At 48.3% G+C, this 21,374-nt stretch overlaps 1 protein-coding gene across 2 annotated transcripts; it reads left to right on the forward strand.

Annotated features, from left to right (window-relative positions):
- The first annotated feature begins 252 nt into the window (after window positions 1-252).
- Window positions 253-18,910, forward strand: USP20 (ubiquitin specific peptidase 20). Of its 2 annotated transcripts, XM_033077228.1 has the most exons (25): window positions 302-351; window positions 1,985-1,999; window positions 3,292-3,402; window positions 3,772-3,825; window positions 4,460-4,522; window positions 4,649-4,780; window positions 5,387-5,483; window positions 5,674-5,743; window positions 6,387-6,500; window positions 7,558-7,636; window positions 8,932-9,373; window positions 10,243-10,380; window positions 11,532-11,644; window positions 12,064-12,236; window positions 12,681-12,775; window positions 13,220-13,253; window positions 13,479-13,524; window positions 13,799-13,979; window positions 14,414-14,540; window positions 14,622-14,791; window positions 15,408-15,489; window positions 15,765-15,873; window positions 16,130-16,232; window positions 16,474-16,545; window positions 17,160-18,910. In XM_033077228.1, the coding sequence occupies exons 3-25, from the start codon at window positions 3,322-3,324 to the stop codon at window positions 17,318-17,320; spliced, it is 2,736 nt and encodes a 911-aa protein (XP_032933119.1). In that variant the 5' UTR covers window positions 302-351; window positions 1,985-1,999; window positions 3,292-3,321; the 3' UTR covers window positions 17,321-18,910. The 2 variants fall into 2 exon arrangements, with proteins under 2 accessions (XP_032933118.1, XP_032933119.1); XM_033077227.1 differs by lacking the exon at window positions 1,985-1,999 and having other exon boundaries at window positions 253-351.
- Window positions 18,911-21,374: the final 2,464 nt, after the last annotated feature.

A 21,374-nucleotide genomic window follows, 5' to 3' on the forward strand; every position in this document is an offset into this window, starting at 1 on the left:
TTTACAGCCCAGCCCTCGGAGCGGGACGTGGCTCCTTCACCCGAGCCGCACCGCTGGTTCCCCGGCTGAATAAGCCGGGGCTCGCCCCTGCAGCACCCGCCGTGGGGGCTGAGCCCCGACTGCTCCGGAGAGCGCTGGGGCCCGGCCCCGGGACCCCGCGGGGTCAGCGCCGCCACCGCCTCCTCCGCTCGGAGCCTCCCCGCCCCGCCCCGCCGGGCCCGGCCCCCGCTCCTCCCCCGGCCTGCTCGGCACCGGCCGCTCCTCCGCCGCTTCCCTCGCTGCTCGGGGCCCGCGGCCCTTCCCGGCGGCCCGGCCTGGGGCGGGGGCGGTGACGGCCCGGGCATCCCGCAGGTGAGCGAGGGCCGGGGCGGCGGGGCCGCGGCCGGGGCTGTGCGGAGGGAGGGCGGCCGGGCCGCGCCGGGGATGATGCAGCAGCAGCGGCGGCCGCGGGGACTCCGGCCCGGACCCTGCCCTGCACCCCCAGGGCTGCTGCCCACCCCGGAGCGGGACCTTGCGGCTTTGGGCTGCTGCTGCTCAGCCTCGCTCGTGTCCGGCAGCTGTAGCACTTGTCAGGAGAGGACTTGTGTTTTGGGGTCTGCTGCGCTTGAGCAGCGACATAGCGGGCAAGGGGGGATTTCCCGTAGGTGTTTTTTACCTGAAAGCTAAATCTCTAGGTGAGTCGTTGTGTCGTGACCTCCCATAATAAATCAGCGTTCAGAGCTGCTCTCCTTTGCGTGTTGCACATAAACCTCCTCCTTTTCCCTGAACTGATGCAGCTGCGAGCCAGGAGCACCTGCTTTCTGCTTCTGCCTTGTCAGTAGGGCAGTTCAGTAAATATTTCTTTCTTCAGTATTAAAAGTATAAAATGTCTCGGAGCACAAGTGCAGATAATTCTTTCTCCTGGTAGGTTATGCAAGACCAGACCTGGTAGTTGTGTTGTGGATGAGCAGTGCAAAGATTTCTTTTATTTGTGCAGCTGCTCCGAAGAATGTCAGCTTGCATGGTTGTGAAACTCTTGACAGCTGGCTCTAGCTTTGCTACAAAAACACACAGCTGTTTTAGGAAAAACAACCAACAGAAACCTAGAAACGTGTTCCTGTAGAAGGCAGAGTCGCTGGGTTTGGCAGCAGCTGAAGCGACTGAAAGTAGGTTGCAGTTACAGAGGAATTGTTCTGACATGCTTGGGTGCTGTTCTCCCTCAGCGGTGCTCGACAAAGACAAGCTGAAGGACTTGTTTTAGGGTAACTTCTTTTCCCATCATACCCAGTACGTTTTGACAAGCACAGTTCAGCTCTGTGGCAGTGCTTTTCTGAAATTCCTGGTTTTCTGAGCAGAGTTAGAGCTGTGTGTGCCAGCTGTAGCTCTTAGGGCAGAGTCATGGGAAGGCAGAAAACAGAGGTTGAATATTTCCTTCTGAACAGTCATGAACCTTTTTCTGGTGTGTGTGGTCAGGGCTGAGAGGCAAAAATGAGATTTTCCTTGTGTTGCTCAGAAAGGCAAGCCCTGTGTGGGAAGATCAGCACCCCAGTGCTGCAAAGTCTAAAGACATGGTTTTAATTTTGTGGAGAGAGGTGGTCCCACAGAATGCACTGAAAACATCCACATCCAGAATACTCTAGTTAACAAAGTGTGCTGCAAAAACAGTTCTCAGTTAACTTAAGCTGGTGAAGATATGGGGTCTGGAATTAATTTTAATACAGTATTTTCTTTATTAGATTTTCTGGAGAGAGATAAGAAATTGGGGATGGTGAAATAGCAAATGTAGCATTGATACTTTTTAATTGGACCAGCTGATGGATTTGGGGAAAGGGATCTGTTTTGGTGAAGGGACTCAGAGCCAGAAATGTCCCAGTTTTATGTGTTAGTCCAAGCTACTGTGCTCTTGTCATTTGTCTTTTAAATCAACATCTGTTACGTGATGCTGTGTTCCTTCTCTGTGAAGTTGCATGAAATTGCTCTGTAATCTCTGAAATTCTCTTCACAGGTTACTGAGATCCAGGTCAGCACCCCTGTTGTGTTTGCTACCATGAACATATGATTTCTTCTCCCTTTGCTCCTCCCATCAGTTATTCAGTTCTAAAGAGTGCTGGGAAAACATTATAAAATTATCCTTGAGGTTTATCTTCTGCCAAGACAAGGTGCTAGGCAAGCTTTTCCACTCCCAAGATAAGTGTTACTTACATGGCCTACTAATATATAATTTTTTTTCTTTTGTCCCTACTGTCAGTGATTCAGACCAGATAACACTGGGAACTGTTTCAAATGTCTTCAAAATGTGAAAAAAGCAGAGTGTAGCAGCCATGCTGCTGCTGGAGTCATTAACATCAAGTTCATCAGATTTTTCCATTTCTTTGTTGCAGTGATGTGGGCTCTTCACATCTGCTTCATTTCCAGCCAACTGTAATATTTTGGATCCTTGTCTGTGCTATTAATATCACTTATCTTCTTTTCTTTTTTTTTTTAACAGCCATGAGCAAGGTTATTTGAACTGTGCTTAAGGAACACAGACTTTTTTTTTTATAGCTGCATGTTACTGAGACATGTTTAAAGGCTTTTACATATCTATGGACCACCATAAAAGTGTTTATTGTGTTCATAAGCTGTGAAATCATCTGTTCTTGTGGTTCTTGGATGTATGAGCTGGGTGGAACAGTATGTTGTTATGTTTTACACAGACTTTGAGTTATGTGGCTCATACTGTTGAAAATCTACCCATGAAATGGTAAATTCCTCAGAGACTGAAGCCTGCTTATCAGTGTTACAGTTCATTTAAGTCTATTTCCCTCTTGGCCAGCTTCATTTAGAACTAATCATATTTTTAATGTTTGATGAAGTAATGTAACATTGAAATGTTAGATTCAGATCAGCACAGTTGGGTGCATGAAGCTCACAGACACCACAGCCTAAGTATTGGTGTCACAGGCTGCAGCATCTTTCACTTTTCATCAGTTTCATGCAAATGAGCTAATTAGATTTATATCTTTGCAGCTGAAGCTGTGCCTGTGTGCCCAGCATTTCTGACAGCACATTCCATGATATGGATTATTAGCTTTATTAGTTTCTCTCTCCTCCCCATGGCTTTGCTCCTTCCCTGCAATATCTCAGTGCAGCCACTCAGCAGTGGGGCCAGACTGTGCCAGCCTGTGGGGCTCCAGGTTTGCTTTTGTTTCAATCTCTGAACTTTAAAGATAGATATGGAACTCTAATATGCAAAACATGCCCGGGTATCTTCTTACAATCACGAGAGCAAATCTGACATGTAGTGAAAGGAACCATCCTTTTTTGTCCTAGGAAACCCTCCTCCCATGAGTGTTGGTGAAAATGGGGGACACAAGGGACATCTGTCCTCACCTGGATTCCATAGGAGAAGTGACCAGGGATGATCTTCTGCTCAAATCCAAGGTACAGGGTTGTGGCTCTCAGTCCTTTCCCTCTCAGCTGTTGTGCATGGATTTGCATGTTTGCTTTTTGAAGAAAATGCTGCCTTATCTCCAGAGAGAAACTCTCCTTCCCCCACTGATCTACTCACATGTCCCATAGAATTACCCTTTGTGACCCCACAAATTTCTCATTCTCATTTTATCCTGATTGAATTTGTCACTTAGCTGAAGTGATGCAATTGTGTATTTGATTGGAAGTGTGGTGTTAAGGAATGAAATGCTATGAGCTGATGGTTGGGCTGTTTTATAGAGAAGTTTCTCACTCTACAAGGACTTGGTTACTTGAAAACCAACCAAGCAAACAAACCTTCTTTTTCTTATGAATGTGCAGGGAACTTGCCAGTCTTGTGGAGCTGTGGGACCAAACCTCTGGGCTTGTCTTCAGGTAAAAATGGCTTGTTTGTGTGCATGATGTGGTGGGACTTCACTTTACACTGAAAAAAAGAGTGGGGAGCAAAGAAGGGTTCACAGTAGAACTGTTCCCTGTTTTTTGATGGATTCCAAGGAGGAGACTCTCTAGGTGAAGGGCTAACACTGTCACAGTCTGACAAGATGTAACAGTTCACTCCTTGTGGGAGATTGTCCTTGCTGTGTCCCCTAGGAATGAATCCATTCCCCAGTGTTGGTTGTTGGCTGGGGTTGCCTGTGGAGGTGCTGCAGGGTGACACCTTAGAAGTGTCAGTGAGGAGGAGGGAATACCATGGGACATGCAGGCAGGCAGGGACTGTTCATTTTTACACTGGAATGCCCAGGCTTGGGACTGCTCAGATGGAGCAAAGGCCTTGGAACAGAGACTCTGCCTGGGTGCAAACCTGGCTCCAGGTTTTCTTTCTTAAATCACTTCTAAATTTCCATCAATTCTAAATTTCCATATTGTTCTGGGCCCTGAATAAAAAACAGTTTAGAAAACTGGCAAGATCATTGTGAAGTTGCTGCTGCTGCTGGGACTGGAGTTGCAGACTGTTTTCTGAAGTCTAACTTGATGTGCCCATTGTGCTTTGGCTCTTTCCCCTCTCTAGATTGGTTGTCCTTACGTTGGTTGTGGGGAGTCCTTTGCTGACCACAGCACACTTCATGCACAGGTGAGCTTTTCTCAGTTCCCCACATTTAAACAGAATTGGATTTTCCCTGTTCCATCTTCTGCTAGTCCTGTGCTCCAGCACAGGCCATCTGTGGAGGAGATGTGTTGTTTCATTTTGCATTTACAGGCCAAGAAGCACAACCTGACAGTGAACCTGACCACGTTCCGTGTGTGGTGCTATGCCTGTGAGAAGGAGGTGTTCCTGGAGCAGCGCCTGGCCGCTCACCCGCCCTCACCCCCCATCAAGTTCCCTGAGCAGGTGGGTCTGTGGCACACAGTGCTGAGTGCTTGGCAAGGTTTGGTTTGCCTGTGTAAATGTTGCAGTGTTTGCTGTGATGGGGAAATCTTCACTGGAAGTGGCTGCCTGTAGCCAGAGGACCACTAGTCCTGACTTACAGGATCTCCCAGCAAAAAGACAGATGGCTTAGGGGTGGGAACTAGATCACCTTTGCAGTCCCTTCCAACTCAAACCATTCCATGATGCTATGATTCCATGACTTAAATATCCATTCTGACTTAATTTTTAACCTTTCTAGTGGGGTATCTACATGGGAGAAGAACCTGTTTGTCACATTTTCATTTCCAATGCGTGGCCCGTGGAAATTTCAGCAGTCAGACCAGAAACACCATGTACTTGTGACACTGCTTATCATTCCTGATATTTCTTATCATGTGTACTGGAAGCAGTAATGACACTATTTCCACTCCCTGCTGCCTCAGAGAGAAGGGTAGACAGTGCAACCTGTTCTTTCTTCTTCTACTTTTCTTGAAGGCTGGCTTGATTTATATCAGAGATAATATCTCTCACAGCTCATCTTTCAAAGCAGGCCTGTGACTGATACTTATTTCTCTGTCTTTAATCTAGGATTCTCCTTTGCCTGCTCACCCTCTGAAAGCTGTTCCGATTGCAGTGGCTGATGAAGGCGAATCTGAATCAGAGGATGATGATTTGAAACCAAGAGGTAACTTTGCATTGAGTTGATGAAAGAGCTGGCAGGGCAACTCTGCAGTCTGTAGGACCTGCACTGAGAGGGTTGCTGGCAGCAGAATGTGGAGACTGCCTAGAAAGGGCTGGATTCCCTCTCCTTGGGGAGGAATATAGAAAGCAGCACATCTGGAAAGTGATTCATCCCTCTCTTGTTTGTGCTGTAGGCCTTACTGGAATGAAAAATCTTGGGAACTCCTGCTACATGAATGCAGCACTTCAGGCTCTCTCAAACTGGTAGGTATTAGGGCTTTCAGTATTAAATGCTGTATATATTTCAGTATTAAATACTGTAGATTTCAGTATTATTTCTCCTGCTGTGGAGAGTCTTAACTGACTTCCCTGAATACCAAAAGTGTCACCTCTGATCTGAAACCTTCATGAGTCTTGCAAAGAGAGATTAGCCAGGCTGGGACAGAAAAAAATAGTTTTTTATATGGGCAACAAAAGTGTTACAGTAGGAAATTGAGGGAGCAGCCAGCTCATGGCTATCTACAAGACTCATGTTTAGATGAATGCTTGAAATAAAATTTCATTTCTGTTGCAACAGAAATCATTTATCCCAGAGGAAGCCATGTCACATCTCTTTGTTCTCCCCACTGATGTCATTCTAATAACCTATATCCTAAAATATTCTCTATCCATCTTGCTGAAAACCAATTCCAGGATCTTTTCTGTGCTGAGAACAGGTTCAGATCAGCCTTTTTCTCTTGATCCAAGTGAGGAGTCACATCCGCATCTGGAATCACTTCTTCCCTTGGTTTCAAATCAGTACCTTAAGCATGCTTTTGATAAGGCCTGCATGAAGTTTTGATAAATAAATAGAAGCAGAGGAGAAATTTCTGTGGGCTGAATTGTTCTCTTTTTCCTTCTCTTGTAGCCCACCTCTGACACAGTTTTTCCTGGAATGTGGTGGACTGGTCCGTACGGATAAGAAACCTGCCCTGTGCAAGAGTTACCAGAAGTTGGTGTCTGAGGTTTGGCACAAGAAACGGTGCGTGGTGACCCCTGATCTAACCTGGCCAGGGTGCAGAGGTGTGTTAGTTCTGAGGTCTGGCATCAGCAGAGAGGAAACCTGATCCTCAGGGACGAGTGCATTGTGTGAGGCAGTGATTTCTCCCCCTGTGTGGATGGGGATGTGAGGATTCCCTGGGATCCAGGAGATCCCAAGTCCTGCTGCTGGTGATGAAATGGGCACATTCTTAATATTACAATTTTTAAAAGGAAGAGTTTTTTAAAAATACAGTTCCCCTGTTGGCAATGAAGAAAAAATGATGGAGTAAGGGAATACTTGGGGCTATCTCCAAGTATTTTACATAGACTTCAGTGGCCAGCACTTAATTGCACTGCTCTTGATTAGCAGAGGAATTGATGATTTGGATGGAAAAAATGATACAGAGATTTTTAGTGAATAGAGTGGAAAATGCAGGTGACATTTTAGGAAATGTTTGCTATCAGTTCAAATTCTAGACCAGTTCAAAGGACACTGCAAAATTACATAATTCTGTATAAATCTTAAGATGTCTGTGCAATAAATTAATCCCCATTAAAACAGGAATTTAAATGGCATTGCATGTTGCCTCAGGTTCATTATTAACAAGGAATAAGTAAGCTGTGGAACAAGGTGAGCTGTGGAGGCTTTGAAGCAGTAGCATGACATTTTAACATTGATTGGATTTACCTCATTCACTGGGTGGTCAGCCTGCCCAGCTTTTGAGACAGACATGATGCTGGAAAATCAAACAGAGTAACTAATTGCTAAACTCTGCTCTAGAAAGAGTCACTTTCCACACTCAGAGTGTGACAGAGCTGTAAGTGAAATGTGTTTTGGGGCAGGGTCTCTCTGGAAAGACAGACTGAAATGTCTGCAAGGTGTTTTCTGTCTCTTGGTGTGTTTGTCACTCAGCTCATGCAGAAATCTCTGCCCGGGCTTTGCAGATGCATAATTATCATAACTGCACACCACACCCTCTGTTATGGCCTGTTAGGCAAACTGGCTCCAGGCCTGATAAGCAAACTGACTTCTTTTTTCTTTTTCCATGTGTAACCAGCCCGAGTTATGTTGTTCCAAGCAGTCTATCCCATGGAATCAAGCTTGTCAATCCCATGTTCCGAGGCTATGCACAGCAGGTGGGGCCTGAAAAAACCCGTGCCATTATTCCAGAGATGGTGGGAATTTAATCCTTGCAGTGATGATGCTGTTTTCAGAAGGAAAAGCTTGAGCTCAGGGGTGGTGTCCTTTGTGTATCAATACCAGTGATCTGGTAGAGCACTTGGGTGGGATTTGGATGTGGTTTCTTTCCCAGGCTTGCCTCTGCCTTGTTGGTACCAAATGGATTCATTTTCTCGTGTCAGCTTGCTCACCTCTGAAATTATGGCGGTCAAATCCTTTATAAACAGCTTTGAGATCTATTGATATCTCCTCTATAAGAGTTTGATATTATTTGTTCATGTCAGAGCTGAGGAACCTGGATAAATCTGCACGAAAAAGTCAAAGACATGAATGTTCTATATTCTTTTTCTGGGGAATTACAGCAAAACTAAGTCTTATTTAAAGGTAGTATCCATTTTTTCCCTTTGAAGTCCATCAGCATAGCTCTTCTGTTTGTTCTTTATAAAAAAAGGTAAGCAACGAACTATGATTAGAAAATTTACTAGAGAAGTGACAGTGCATCAAAACTGTGATAGTGACAAGAAATCAAAACAAAGAATAAAAATAACGATTAATGAAAGAACTTCTATATTTGTCTTTGATGTGAATACGTTGGATTGAAAAACTCTGATCTGAAGAGATAAATTTGAAAGGTAGGCAGGGCAGGCTAAAAGCCAAACTTCATAAAACAACTGAAACCTCGTAATTAACTTTCTTGCAGTTGTCAAAATACCAGCTTGCTTTCCAGCAGCTCCTTTGAAGCCAATGTATCAGCTCTTTTTCCATGTATTATGAATGTAGGAGCTTGCACCTAGACTGTGTAGCTTTGGGTTTCTGTTTATTAAAGATTTTAATCTGCCTTCTCTAAGAGGTGTCTTGCCATGAGCAGAAGTCAGTGTTCCTAGGATGTGTTTGTGGGTAGGGTCTGTTCTCCAGGGCTGCTGTTTTCATCAGGTTCCTCCTTGCTTTTTCCATATTACCTGTGGCACCCCCCTGATAAATGCACTCCTGGTTTGCCTTCTGCAGCTGCTCTCTGGCTTTTCAAAGTCTTTCAGCTGAAGATACTCAGATTAAAAAAATTTGGCCTTTAATTATTTAGGAGTTAAAGCATTTGTGTAACAGGCAGGCCCTTTGGTGCATGGCCCTGTTTTAGCTGGGTCTGTGTGCTGCAGGCTCGCCTTTGTGGGCACTCTTGGAATTGGCTGTGAGTGGAGCCATCTCCTCTTTTTGCCCCATTTCTGGCTGGATACTGACATGGAATCTTGGTTTCCAGGACACCCAGGAGTTCCTGCGGTGCCTGATGGATCAGCTCCATGAAGAACTGAAGGAACCAGTGGTTGCAGAGACGAGGGATTTGGACACCAGTGACCAGGAGGACAAGCGCGAGGGCGACCGAAGCCCTTCGGAGGACGAGTTCCTGTCCTGTGACTCCAGCAGTGACAGGGGTGAAGGGGAGAGCCAGAGTCGGACCTCAGGGAGCATGGGCAGCAGCTCCCTGGCAGAGACAGAGCTGCTGATCCAGGATGAAGCAGGGAGAGGGATCTCAGAGAAGGAGAGGATGAAGGACAGAAAGTTCTCCTGCGGCCATCGGCGCAGCAACTCGGAGCAGGTGGATGAGGATGCAGATGTTGACACTACAATGATGCCAGTCGATGGCAGAGCCTCACCTGAGATGCTGCCAGCTCCCTGTCCTGCCAGCCCATGTAGGACACCAGGTATACCCTTTTCCAGTCAGGATATTTCCAGGAGGATGTGTTACCATCCCTCACAGGCTCTGTGGTGCAGTGCAGTGGCAAACACATAATGTGATTGTTCCTTCTTTTTGGTTCAAAAGATTTTGCATCTAAGGTTCTCCTCAGTCCCTACCTTTGTGTACAATTGCTTCTGTAAGGAAGTGTACTTGGTGAGCCAGAGAAGTGCTTAGCCAGGCTGTGAGCTGAGTAAAGGCACAGCAGTGAGAGCTGCCTCTGCCAAGCCTGCAAACTCTGTATTGATGCCTTTTAAGAAAAAAGGTTTGGTAGGTGTATGTCTCCTGATTTGATAGGCTGAGGAAATGTTAGCTGTGGAAAAGGCATGGCAGAAGGTATTTGTTAATGTTGGACTGTGGACCTTGGGGAGAGAAAAGGGAGAGGCATGGTTTGAGCATTTCTGTGTCTCAGGGAGAAGAAAAGAGCAGCAGTGTGGAGTCACCTCAAGCTGAACATATCCGATCTTTCAACGCTTCTTTATGTAAGAGTCTTACTCTGCCAGCTGGCACTGAAGGCAGCAATGCTGTCTGTGTGGTTTAGGGCTACAAGAGCAAGCTGCAAAAACTAATTAGTCATAAGTGTGAAAAAATGGCAGGTTGTTTCTTGGGGTTTTTTAGTGTGTCATTATTAGCTGTTAGGTACAGCTCCATATGCACTGTGTGACTGAGGGAGCTGTGCCAGCCTGTGCAAGCAGGACAGTTAATGGGCACTGAGCTGCACCTTTGGGAAAGATTCTGTGCTGGAACACAGAGCTAGGCTGACACAGATTGCAGTGGAGTTGCCTTTCATAACAGGTTTTCACCAGTGTCCTTTTCCCTCCCCATTTTCCCAAACAGAACCTGACAATGATGCCTATGTGCGCTGCTCCTCACGCCCCTGCAGTCCAGTCCATCATGAAATGCACTCCAAGCTCTCCAGCAGCCCTCCCCGCTCCAGTCCTGCCAGGCTTGGACCTTCCTACGTGCTCAAGAAAGGTACTGCAAGGATGGGTTGCTGGGGGGAAAAGGAGGGAGGGGAGAGAAGGAATCCGTCATGATTTTTGATTAACAGATGTAAGAAGTGCTGGTTCCCCTGGACATCAGAGCATTCTAAAATAGTATCTGGCAAAGACTAAACCTGCAGATAAAGTCAAGCTCTGGGAGCAGTGATGTTCCAGTGTGTTCTTATACTGGAGCCTGAAATGATCCATCTGTGTGCTGTGTTTGTCATTAATAAAAAGGCTCTGAAGTTCCAGGCACAAGCTCTGTCCCTTTAGGGGTGTGTGGATACATAAACATTTGTCTGCCAGACTTGAATTTCATGGCATGTGGGCAGAGAACTGTAAGATGCTGTTACTGACAGAGCTTCCTGCCTCTTGGACATCTTGGGCTCACAGGAATGGAATTAGAGCTGCAGATGTCCCTGCAGTCAGGCTGCAGAATGGAACCTGGCTTGTGTTGTAATCAAACTGGTCCCTTCATCCCAGAACAAATTGAAAATCAAAATCCCTTAACGCTGCATAGTCTGCAAACACAATGGCTTGTGCTTGTACCACTGTCCCTCCAGCTGCTCCATGAGGACATTCTTTCTTCAGCCCCTTGGCTGAGGTCAGCACAGCTGCAGATGTTCTGGCTGCATGAAAACTGCTCTGTCTGCCTGCACGTGTGTGTGGGGACGTGGTTTGTTGTTGAACAAAACCTTGCATTTGGCCAGTCCTGCTGTGGAGAGTTCCCTCCAGTGCAGGACACTTGGGGAACACGTGGTAAATGTCAGAGGGGAAAAAAATAGGACAAAGTACAGAGGCAGGTGAGGGGGAGAGGAAGTGAAGTGCAAATCTTGGAGCAAAATGTCACAAGACCTCAGAAAACCAGGGACTGTGTGGCAGGGCCAGGCTTCTAAACATGTAAAAGGCTGGAAACAGGAATTCCAGTGCAACAATTTCTGCCTCCTGAGAGCTGGCTGGTGTTGATTCAGTTGGCTGCTTCTCCCTCATACCACACACAGCAGTAGAGTCCTCTCTTCACAACTTGCCTCACCATGTCCCTGGAATGGGGTCTGAACATCAGGACAATGCTTGTTCCGTGTTCTTATGTGGTTGTGTGACTCTGGAGATGTGAGACTGAGAGGGCCATTCCTTGTTTCCCAGCCCAGATGCAGGCTTCTGGGAAAAAGAAGAAGGAGCTCCGTTACCGCAGTGTGATTTCCGACATCTTCGACGGCTCCATCCTCAGCCTGGTGCAGTGCCTCACCTGCGACAGAGTGAGTGTCCTGGGCCCTCCCAGTCACCCAGCACGTGGATCTCTTCCTAGGGAATGGTGCTGCTCTTTCCAAGCCCTGTGGGATGCAGCACCTGCTAAGGTGGTGATAGGTGATGGCAGGGGAGTGTGAGAAGCTGCCATGCCAAGGAGATGTGTTTGTGTGTTTGCTGATCTGTGTTACTGAGTTCACCCAGCAGTATCACATTCACATTGGAAAACTGAGTCCAGTGCTACAAAACCCATGGCAGAAGTCAGTGCTGACAGCAAGGAAGAATAATTAGCCACAGAGAGTTGCTCCTGCTGCCAGCTCTGGTTTCTAGCCTAGGCTGAATCCAAGCAGTATAAAAGGTGATGAAGGTCAGGTGCCAGCTCCATTACACACATGGGAAACCCAGACCTCTTCCTCTTGGTTATTTCCAGGTTTCTACAACAGTGGAGACGTTCCAGGACCTGTCACTCCCAATCCCAGGGAAAGAGGACTTGGCCAAGCTGCACTCTGCCATCTACCAAAACGTGCCAGCCAAGACAGGGGCATGTGGGGACAATTATGCCTCCCAGGGCTGGATTGCTTTCATCATGGAGTATATCCGGAGGTGTGTTCCTTTGCAGGACCTCTGTTTTCTGGCATGTGCCCTGCAGTGCTGGGAGGCAGCTGTCCCTAACCAGTGGTGATAACATTGGGATGTCAGTTGGAACCATTCCTTGGAGTATGTGGTACCTCACAGGGCTTTGAGCTTTTTCCTGTGGACCAGTTGTTACTGCTCCTCTAGATCTCTCACACACCTTGTGCAGCTGATCAGCCCTCACTGCTGCCTCACACTTGCCCTACAGAGCAAATTAATTCCTGGTGTAGTTTTCCAAATCATTTCCAGTTTGAGTAGAAACAGCTGAGAGCAGTTTTGCTTTCCCTGCTCCTCTGGGATGTGGGATGAGCTTAGGATCTACAGCTAGAAGGAAATTTATCATCCACTTGGGGTTTTGTGTGCCAAAGCATTCAGCTATTTTATTTATAACTCTTAATCCCTTCTCCTCTGCAGATTTGTGGTGTCCTGTATCCCTAGCTGGTTTTGGGGTCCTGTGGTGACACTGGAGGATTGCCTTGCTGCCTTTTTTGCAGCAGATGAATTGAAGGGTGAGTTTTTTTTCTGTGGTATCTGACAGCATGGAGGAACATTCCATTTGCACTTTGAAGGCAGATTAAATCTCCTAGAAATCCTGCCTTGGTGTGTCATTAGAGACTGGCAGTGCCAAAAGTTGGCAGCTCAACATGTCAGTTCAGGAGGGAACTTTTCTACCTGCTCAGGGATGGGAAATCTGGGTGAGAGTGTCCTCAGTGGGAAGCAGGCAGAGCTGTTGGTTGGTTTAGTGCTGTGGCTCCTCAGTTTCTTCACTTTCTCATCCTTCCTGTTCATTGGCTGCATCCCTTTCTTGCCTACACTTATTGAGAGGAGTTTTGATCTCATCCTGGCCTGCCCAAAAGGTTCTTAATCTGCTTTCTCTGCACTGTCTGGAAAGGTAGCTGTGTCAACCTTGTATACTCTGAGCAGCTGCATAATGTCTCTGTCTCTCTCTGCAGGGGACAACATGTACAGCTGTGAACGGTGTAAGAAGTAAGTTGGCAATATCTGTCTTGTGTTGCATTTCTGGAGTTTTTATTTCTGGAGTTTTATTTCTGGAGTTTTATTTCTCTGTACTGCTGTCAGATATTTTGCTGTGTCCTCTGCCTGGACAATTCTGCTGGAATTCAGGATTTGTCTTGGATTCCAAAGTGAGCAGGACCCAGCTATGCCTTTGCTGTAGAGAGTCCTCACAGCTCATTTCTTTTCCTCCCTCAGGCTACGGAATGGAGTAAAGTACTGCAAAGTCCTCCGGCTCCCAGAGGTGGGTAAAAGCACCTTGTTCACTAATTCTCTTCTAGCAGCCACTGAGGAGGTCAGGAGGCCAGAGGTAGAATAGAACCAGCAGGTTTTTAGAACCAGCAGATTTTTTGGTGGCAAAGTCTTGTGTTTAGATCAGAAGAGACTTTGTCAGTCTAAGCTGATGAGCCAGCAGGATTCACAAGGAACAGGCAGATCAGACACACAGAGAAGTGCTGTGCTCCCAGAGCTCCCATGTCAAAACTGCCCTTTGGTGTCCTCTGTCCTTGACCTTTTAGATCCTCTGCATCCACTTGAAGCGCTTCCGGCACGAGGTGATGTATTCCTTCAAGATCAACAGCCACGTGTCCTTCCCCTTGGAGGGGCTGGATCTGAGGCCCTTCCTGGCCAAGGAGTGTGTGTCCCAGATCACCACCTACGACCTGCTGTCAGTCATCTGTCACCACGGCACGGCTGGCAGTAAGTCCCCCTCTGCATGGCAGGAGGTGGGTGGGGCAGGGTGTGCTCAGGAGTAGCCAAACCTCTGCTGGGCTGAGGGGCAGCCTGAGCCCCCCTCCCTTCTCAGCCTGAGCAGCCTCTGCCCTTTGGAAAATGAGCTGAGCAGCTGCTGACAGATCCCCTGCAGCTCTTTCAGCCTCCCCACAGGCTTGGCTCAAACCCTTTCCCACTGTTCAGTCTTGCTGAGAGGCTTTTCCAAGGAAGGCAAATCAGGGTGACAGTGCCAGGCTCTGCTGCTCTAGCAAAGCTTGCCTCAACAGGAATTATCCTTTTTTTTTTTTGTCTCTCTCTCTGTTCCGTGCCAGCAGCTAATCCTGTTTGTGCTGCTGACATTATCCCAGGCCTGCCTTCTGTCTGCACTGCAGATCCCAGCAGTGCTGTGCTTTCTGTTCCAGGTGGCCACTACATTGCCTACTGCCAGAACGTGATCAATGGCCAGTGGTACGAGTTCGATGACCAGTACGTCACCGAGGTGCACGAGACCGTGGTGCAGAATGCAGAAGCCTATGTGCTGTTCTACAGGTGAGCTGTGCCCTCAGCCCCTCAGCTACAGAACACCTGGAAATGCATTTCACAGCTGGAGTTGTCCTTTCCCTGCTGCAGGAAGAGCAGTGAGGAGGCTGTGCGGGAGCGTCAGAAGGTCGTGTCCCTGGCCAGCATGAAGGAGCACAGTTTGCTCCAGTTCTACATCTCTCGAGAATGGCTCAATAAATTCAACACCTTTGCTGAGCCTGGGCCCATCACCAACCACACCTTTCTGTGCTCCCATGGAGGTAAGGCTGCTGGACCTGGGAGCAGCACCTTTGATGCTTCCTGGTGCATTAACAAATGCAGGAAAAAGCTCCAGCTGCTGTCCTGATATGGGAAAGCTGCACTGGGATCCTCTTTGGCAGAAACTCCAGCCTGCTCAGGGAGGGATGAGACAATGACCCATTGTGCTGCTGGCTGGAGGCCTGGAGGGATGTTTAGTGCTGGGAAACAACACTTTTCAGTTCTGTGTTTGAAAACAAACCTGTAGAAAGCAGATAGGGCAGGGTTTATCTGTGTTACCCTGTCAGCAGGGCTGGCCCTCGGGGTTTGTTTGGAGAAGGGAGCTGATAGCACATCTGACTGTGCTGCTGGTTCATCAGCTGTGCACTGATGCAGGGGAGCACTCAGTGGTTGCAAATCTCTCTTCTAAATTGCAAATGAAGCACTTGATTAGAAATTGGCTCCATGGGTTGAGAAACCTCCACAGTTAATGAACTTACGACTGTCTTCCATTAGCAAAGGATGCAGATTCTGGAATCAGAGTTCTCTGAAAGGAAAATCTGCCTTTGTATTTGTATCTGTTGTACACAGCAGTAATGAGATCCCTGATTAACTCTTCCACTTGCCTTTCCTCCACAGGGATCCCTCCAAATAAATACCACTACATTGATGACCTGGTTGTGATTCTGCCCCAAAACGTGTGGGAATATCTCTACAACAGGTGAATATCACCATTCCATTCTTTCTGCCAGCATTTGTAGAGTGATCTAAGCCAGGATGAGCTGTATCAGTGCCTGTCCCAAAAGGACAGCAAGAGATAAGCCAGAAGAGCAAAAGTGTGGCTGAGTAAAGGCAGCCACAAAAAAAAAAAAATCTATGCACCTCCCTCACCTGGGAGTGTCTGGAGTGGTATAAAAATGCCTGTCTATAGGATGCAGGGCTGGGAAGTTTCCTCCCTGGTGCAGTTCTCCATTGCCCTGCTCTCCCTGTGGCCAGGTTTGGGGGTGGCCCTGCTGTGAACCATCTGTACGTGTGCTCCATTTGCCAAGTGGAGATCGAGGCGCTCGCCAAGCGCAGGAGGATCGAGATCGACACCTTCATCAAGGTTGGCATGGGAAGAGCTGGGAGCAAGGCAGGGGGCAGGCTGGGAAAGGGAGACCTGGAAAACTCCTGCCTGTTCTCCAGAATGTGAGCTACAGCATGGGCTGAGAGTTCCCCAGTGCAGAGGGGCAGCAGGAGCAGGGTGTGAGGAGGGGATTCTGCTGGAGAGGGGCAAGGCTGCCTTACAGTTAATGGAAGGGGTCCCCCAAGATCTCAGCAGTGACTAAATCCTTCCTGTATCTCTGTTGCTGCTCTCCCAGCTGAACAAGGCTTTCCAGGCAGAGGAGTCTCCAAGTGTCATCTACTGTATCAGCATGCAGTGGTTCCGGGAGTGGGAGGCCTTTGTCAAGGGCAAGGATAACGGTAAGGAGCAGACATGGGGGCTGGCAGGGGCACAGCAGGAATGAAATCGAGTCCATTGCTGGGTTCTGACTGAGCACTGCCCCTGGCTGGGGTGACATGGCTGGGCAGGGTTCAAACACCAGCCATGGGACTGCCTGCAGGTCCCCAGGGCAGGACAGAGATGACCAGGAGAAGAAGTTAGGAAAGAATCTGGAAGCAGCGAGGAAATCAGATGGGTTTTGACATGTTTGTTCTCCTGCAGAGCCCCCTGGACCAATTGACAACACCAAGATTGCCCTCACAAAACCAGGAGGCCACGTGCAAGTCAAGCAGGGTAAGGCTGGTGCTTGCTGCCTGTGGTGCTCCTAAAAGGCAAAGGAGACTGTTCCACAGGATCTGGGTGTGCACAGTGAAGTCACAGAGCAAGATGGTGTTGCAGAGAATGACAGTTCTCTACCCAGTGAGCAGTGGCAGCTCCTGCATGACCAGCCTGCTGCTGTGTTGGTTCTGCAGCCCCTCAGCTCCTGCCTTGCTGCTCCCCAGGCCCCTTCCACCATTCCCCTTTGTGCTGGAGCTTTGATCTTGTGTTGCTTTTGATGTGGTCTTCACTCGCCATCTGTTGTGGTCCAGCTTCCAAAGTTACAACGTTATGCCTGGCAGGGTTTAGATTGGATATTGGGAAACATTTTTATATGGAAAAGGCTGTCAGGGTTTGGAACAGGCTGCCCAGGGCAGTGCTGGAGGGATTTAAAAGATGTGTAGATGGGGTGCTTGTGGACATGGATTAATGGAGAACACACTGGTGCTTCCAGCAGGAGGTGGCACTGCAGGGGCTTTGTGGAAGGACCACCAGGGCCTCTCCTCCTGATGGGCCATGGGGGGAGGTGTTTGGAGGGGAAATCCTGGCGCTGTGGTGCCCTGACCTTTCCCTGCTGTTGCCCCTTGCAGGTGCTGACTACGGGCAGATCTCCGAGGAGACCTGGGTTTATTTAAGCACCCTGTATGGAGGGGGGCCCGAGATTGCCATCAGACAGAACGTGGCCCAGGTGCAGGAGCTGGAAAACCTCCACGGGGAGCAGAAGATTGAAGCAGAGACACGAGCAGTGTGATCTGTGCAGCTGGGGCAGGGCAGGGATGGCACAGGTACCTCTGTGGGGACGGGAGGCTGGGAACCCTCCACTGTCTGGGACTCGAGGTGGTGCAGCTCCCCCAGCCCTCTGGGGCAGGCAGCCTTCCTCCTCCTCCTTTCATGTGGCTCTGAGCACGGGGTGGTGCTGGGAGAGACTGGACAAAGCTCTGCACCTCAGCTGTGGTGTGAGGCTGCAGCCACAGTCACAGGCTTGTCCTGACCTGAGCTCTCTCCCTTTCCTTTGCTTCCACCAAACCAGCACTCCCAGCTTGGCCCCTCTGCACTGAGCTCTGCTCCTTTGCAGGTTTTGCTTTTGGCACTTCTCTTTTTAATTCAAACATGTAAAGATAATGAGAGATTATTTATGTTTCCAGCGGGCAGTGGTGCAACCAGAGAAACTTGTTTTTGAGTCTGAGCAAAGCCATGAGGTCTCCCTGTGGTTTTGTGTTTCCTAGTTTTGCTCTTTACAAAATTCTTGCAAATTCAGTTGCAATCAACTAAGAAATTTGGAAAGAAGCTATTCCCTTCTCCTTTCAGTCCCAAACCCACACCTTCATGGTCCTGCAGAATTTTATTTTCTCCTTGTGTCTGATCTCCTGTGTTCAGCCCATTTTTGGACAACAAAGCTGGAAGGTGAGTCCTCCTTCCCAAAGTCTTCCTCAGACTGCCCCTGCCATGAGCCTGTGTCTGTCTGCCCTCAGCTGGGAAGGAGCTGGAGCTGAGGAGGGGCCCCTTTGTTCCCACCTGGGGCTGAGCAGGGCCCAGGCTGGTGAAGCAGCTTTTTAGGAACGAGCTCTTTCTGCAAACAAGCCCCCACCTGTGTGCTGAGGTCATTCCAGATGTCCTTTGTGTGTACAGTGGCTCATTTAATGGATTTGCTCCCAGATCTACTGCCAGCCATGCAGTAGAGACAGCAATGAGGGCAAAAAAGGCCAAACTCCACTTTTCTCAGCAGGGCTATTCGTACCATGCTTTTTGTTCATCTTGCAGCAAGGCAGGAGTTCAAATCTTTGAAAGCCTTTGAGTGCAGTTTAATGGAGGCAGAGCTGCCTCCCAGGGCCACAGAGCCAAACTGGGTGGGTGATGCCACAGTGCCATGGAGCTGGGACCTCCTGAGCTCCTCACTGAAAATGGGGAGGGAGGGAAAGGCTGCTCCTTGACTTAGAGGAGAAGGGGGTGTAGAAGAATTTGAGAACAAAAATGTGGTTTTCATGTTTTTCTTTTTTTTCTTTTTAGTTCAAATGTTTGTTGCATAAAGCAACTTCTTTAAAATTGTCTATAATTGATTCAGCATGTTAATTTTACAATCCTGTTCACTGGATGCTTGTTTAGGGCCAGCCAGACCCTAGGGGAGGTCAGAGAATGAGCCACTGTTGAGATTCTCATTGTTCCAAGCTGTCTCTTCCCCAGTGCAGCAGCCCTGGGCCCTGCTGCAGAGCCTGCAGGGCTGCATGTCCCCATGTGTTGTCTGTGTTCAGAGGGTGCTGTACAGACTGTAATGACACTCCTGTGCTTCAGTGTTAGACCTTGTGCTGAAAGTGGTACAATAAATCCATGTGCATTCAACAAGGCCTGTCTTGCCTGGTCAGAGGGGCTGACAGCTCCAGGGAGCAGGGTGGGGAAAGAAGAAAAATTTAAAAAATTAAATATAAAATAAAATCCAAACTTCCTGCTGACCAGAGGTGTGTGGGGACAGATCCTGGGCAGCAGCAAGAGGAGCCTGAGGCCACTAAACCATCAGAGGGTACCTGCCCTTCCATTAACTCCATGTCACCTGAGTGTGCCTCAGAAAGCCTGGGGGGGGCTGGATGTGCTGCTCAGTGACAGTTTAAGGAGTTGAAGTTTCACTGAGCTGTTCCAGGATTCTACAGGAGTTTCCTGTCACTGTTGTGTGGCCAAATACCCCTGCTGCTCCATTGCCCTCCCTTGGTAACACACTCAGCAGCCTGTTCCCCAGGGAACAGCAGGCTCTGGGCACTGGGAATTTACAGAGTTTCTAAAGCAGCCTGAGGGGCTGGAGCAGCAGGAATTCCCTGCCCAAGTGAGTGAGCTGGAGCCTGATATGTTTGAAGAAGCAGAGCTGGAGCTGGGTAAGAGCATGCAGAACATGCTGGAGCAGCTTGAAGTCAAATGTCCAAACTTGGATCTTACGAACAAATCTCTCACCTGAGTCCAGACAAAGAGCTCCAGGGCTGTGGCAGAGCTCTGACTCTGCTCTGGGTTCCCCTCTGCCTGGTCAAGCACTGCAGGGTTGGTTCTGCATCCTGATTTCATCAGCTCCAGCTGCAGCCTTGCTTTCCTCCAGCTCCACTGGAGGCAGCCGTGGCATTGCTGAGCACACCTCAGACACACTCTGGGAGCCAAGGCTGAACTCAAATCTGTTCTCTTTTATCAGGTCCCTTTGCCAATTGCAAAAAAGGGGAGCTGAAAGAGCTGTGCATGCCCTGGGGACTGATGGAGCAAACCTCAGTATTGGAGCTCCTGCTCCCTCCCCTCAGTTCTGTTCTCCTGGAGCTGAGTTCCTGTGTGCTGCTCCTGTGCCACTGCTCTGTGTAACTGTGACACAAACCCTCCATACAAAAACCTGATTTCATTTTTTTCTGTTCAGCTCTACACCCCCAGCTCTCCCTCACCCCTTTGGCTGTGCCGTTTCTATTTAAAGTCTGCAGTGCTGATTCTGTGAAAGATAAATCCAAGGCAGAGCCAGGGGAACTCCCCCTCCTATTCATTATTGCCCAAAAGCAAAGCCCAGCAGCCTGTCACAAACAGCCCTGATCTGTCCTGAACTGACAGGGATGTTAATTAGTGCTGGCAAAGAACAACTGCAATCCTGTTGAAGAAATGTAGCAGCTTGACTGTATTAAACAAAAATATTCTCTAGATTATTTGTCAGATGAAAGAACCACCAGGTGTCACCTACTGAGTGGGAAAACTGCAAATCTTCTTGGCTCTTGGATGGGCTCTCTGCAGTGACCTGGACCAAGAGGGGATGGAGAAGTGGCCAAGAGCTGGGGCTTTTCTCTCAGCTAGAGACACTCACACATTATTCACAGCCCTGCACCCCAGAATGGAATTGCACATCTCAGCCAGAGTTACAGAAATGTGCCTGGTTTTTGGGTTATTTGGTGAAGGGAGGCATTGCTGGGTTGGACACTCCACACATCCCTGCCCAAATCATTCCTTACCAGGCTTGCAACAGCCTGAGTTTTATATAAAACCAATCAGCATCAGAAACATCTGCCAAGGCTGAACCAGAGCACTCACCACAGGCATGGCACAACTCTCTCTTGAGATGAAATCTTTCCTCCAGTTTCCAGTTCTCACAGGCTCCAACTGAAAAAGCACAAACCACCTGCCCTTCCCACCCAACTCCAGCCACAACAGCCCATTTTTCTTTCTCCTCACATGACCAAATTAAAAAGAAACAAATAAACAACCCAACCACTTCATTCTCTCTTCAGCACCAGCTGGAAAGGTCAAAGTTTGATAAAATCAAATCTCAGAGTGACCTGATGGGACCCAGCTGTGTGGGACAGAGGTTCAGACAGAGCCAAATTATTACTCCTGAAAATCCCTGCAGGAAATAATAGAAAATAAAAAACAAAACCAAAGCCAACAAGTATCACAAGTGAAAATGCCCTCACTTTTCTGAAGAGAGAACCAGGAACTGCACCACACTGGAATGTGTTGATCCACTTGTTCCATGTACATTTTACAGCTGGAAGCAAAACCCAAATCCACTGCCTGGTCAGGAAGAATAATGAGGAGTAAGAGAGCAGCTCTGGGGAGTTTTAGTCTGAAGCAGCAGCCACAGCCAAATTCAAATTCCCGCTCTCCACTGGACACATCTGTGGGAAGCAGCAGCTCAACAGAGCCCCAGCAAAGAGGCACCAAATTTCTGTTGGGAAGAAAAGCAACAAATCCATTTTTCTTCCTGAATTGCTGATCAAAAGGGCCCAGTGAAACAGCATTTCTGGAATTAAATGTTTATTTAAATATGCAGATGACTTTGTTTCATTGCTACAAGGTCAATA

Source organism: Catharus ustulatus, chromosome 21, assembly GCF_009819885.2.
Source record: "Catharus ustulatus isolate bCatUst1 chromosome 21, bCatUst1.pri.v2, whole genome shotgun sequence".
In the NCBI taxonomy this organism is placed as follows: domain Eukaryota; kingdom Metazoa; phylum Chordata; class Aves; order Passeriformes; family Turdidae; genus Catharus; species Catharus ustulatus.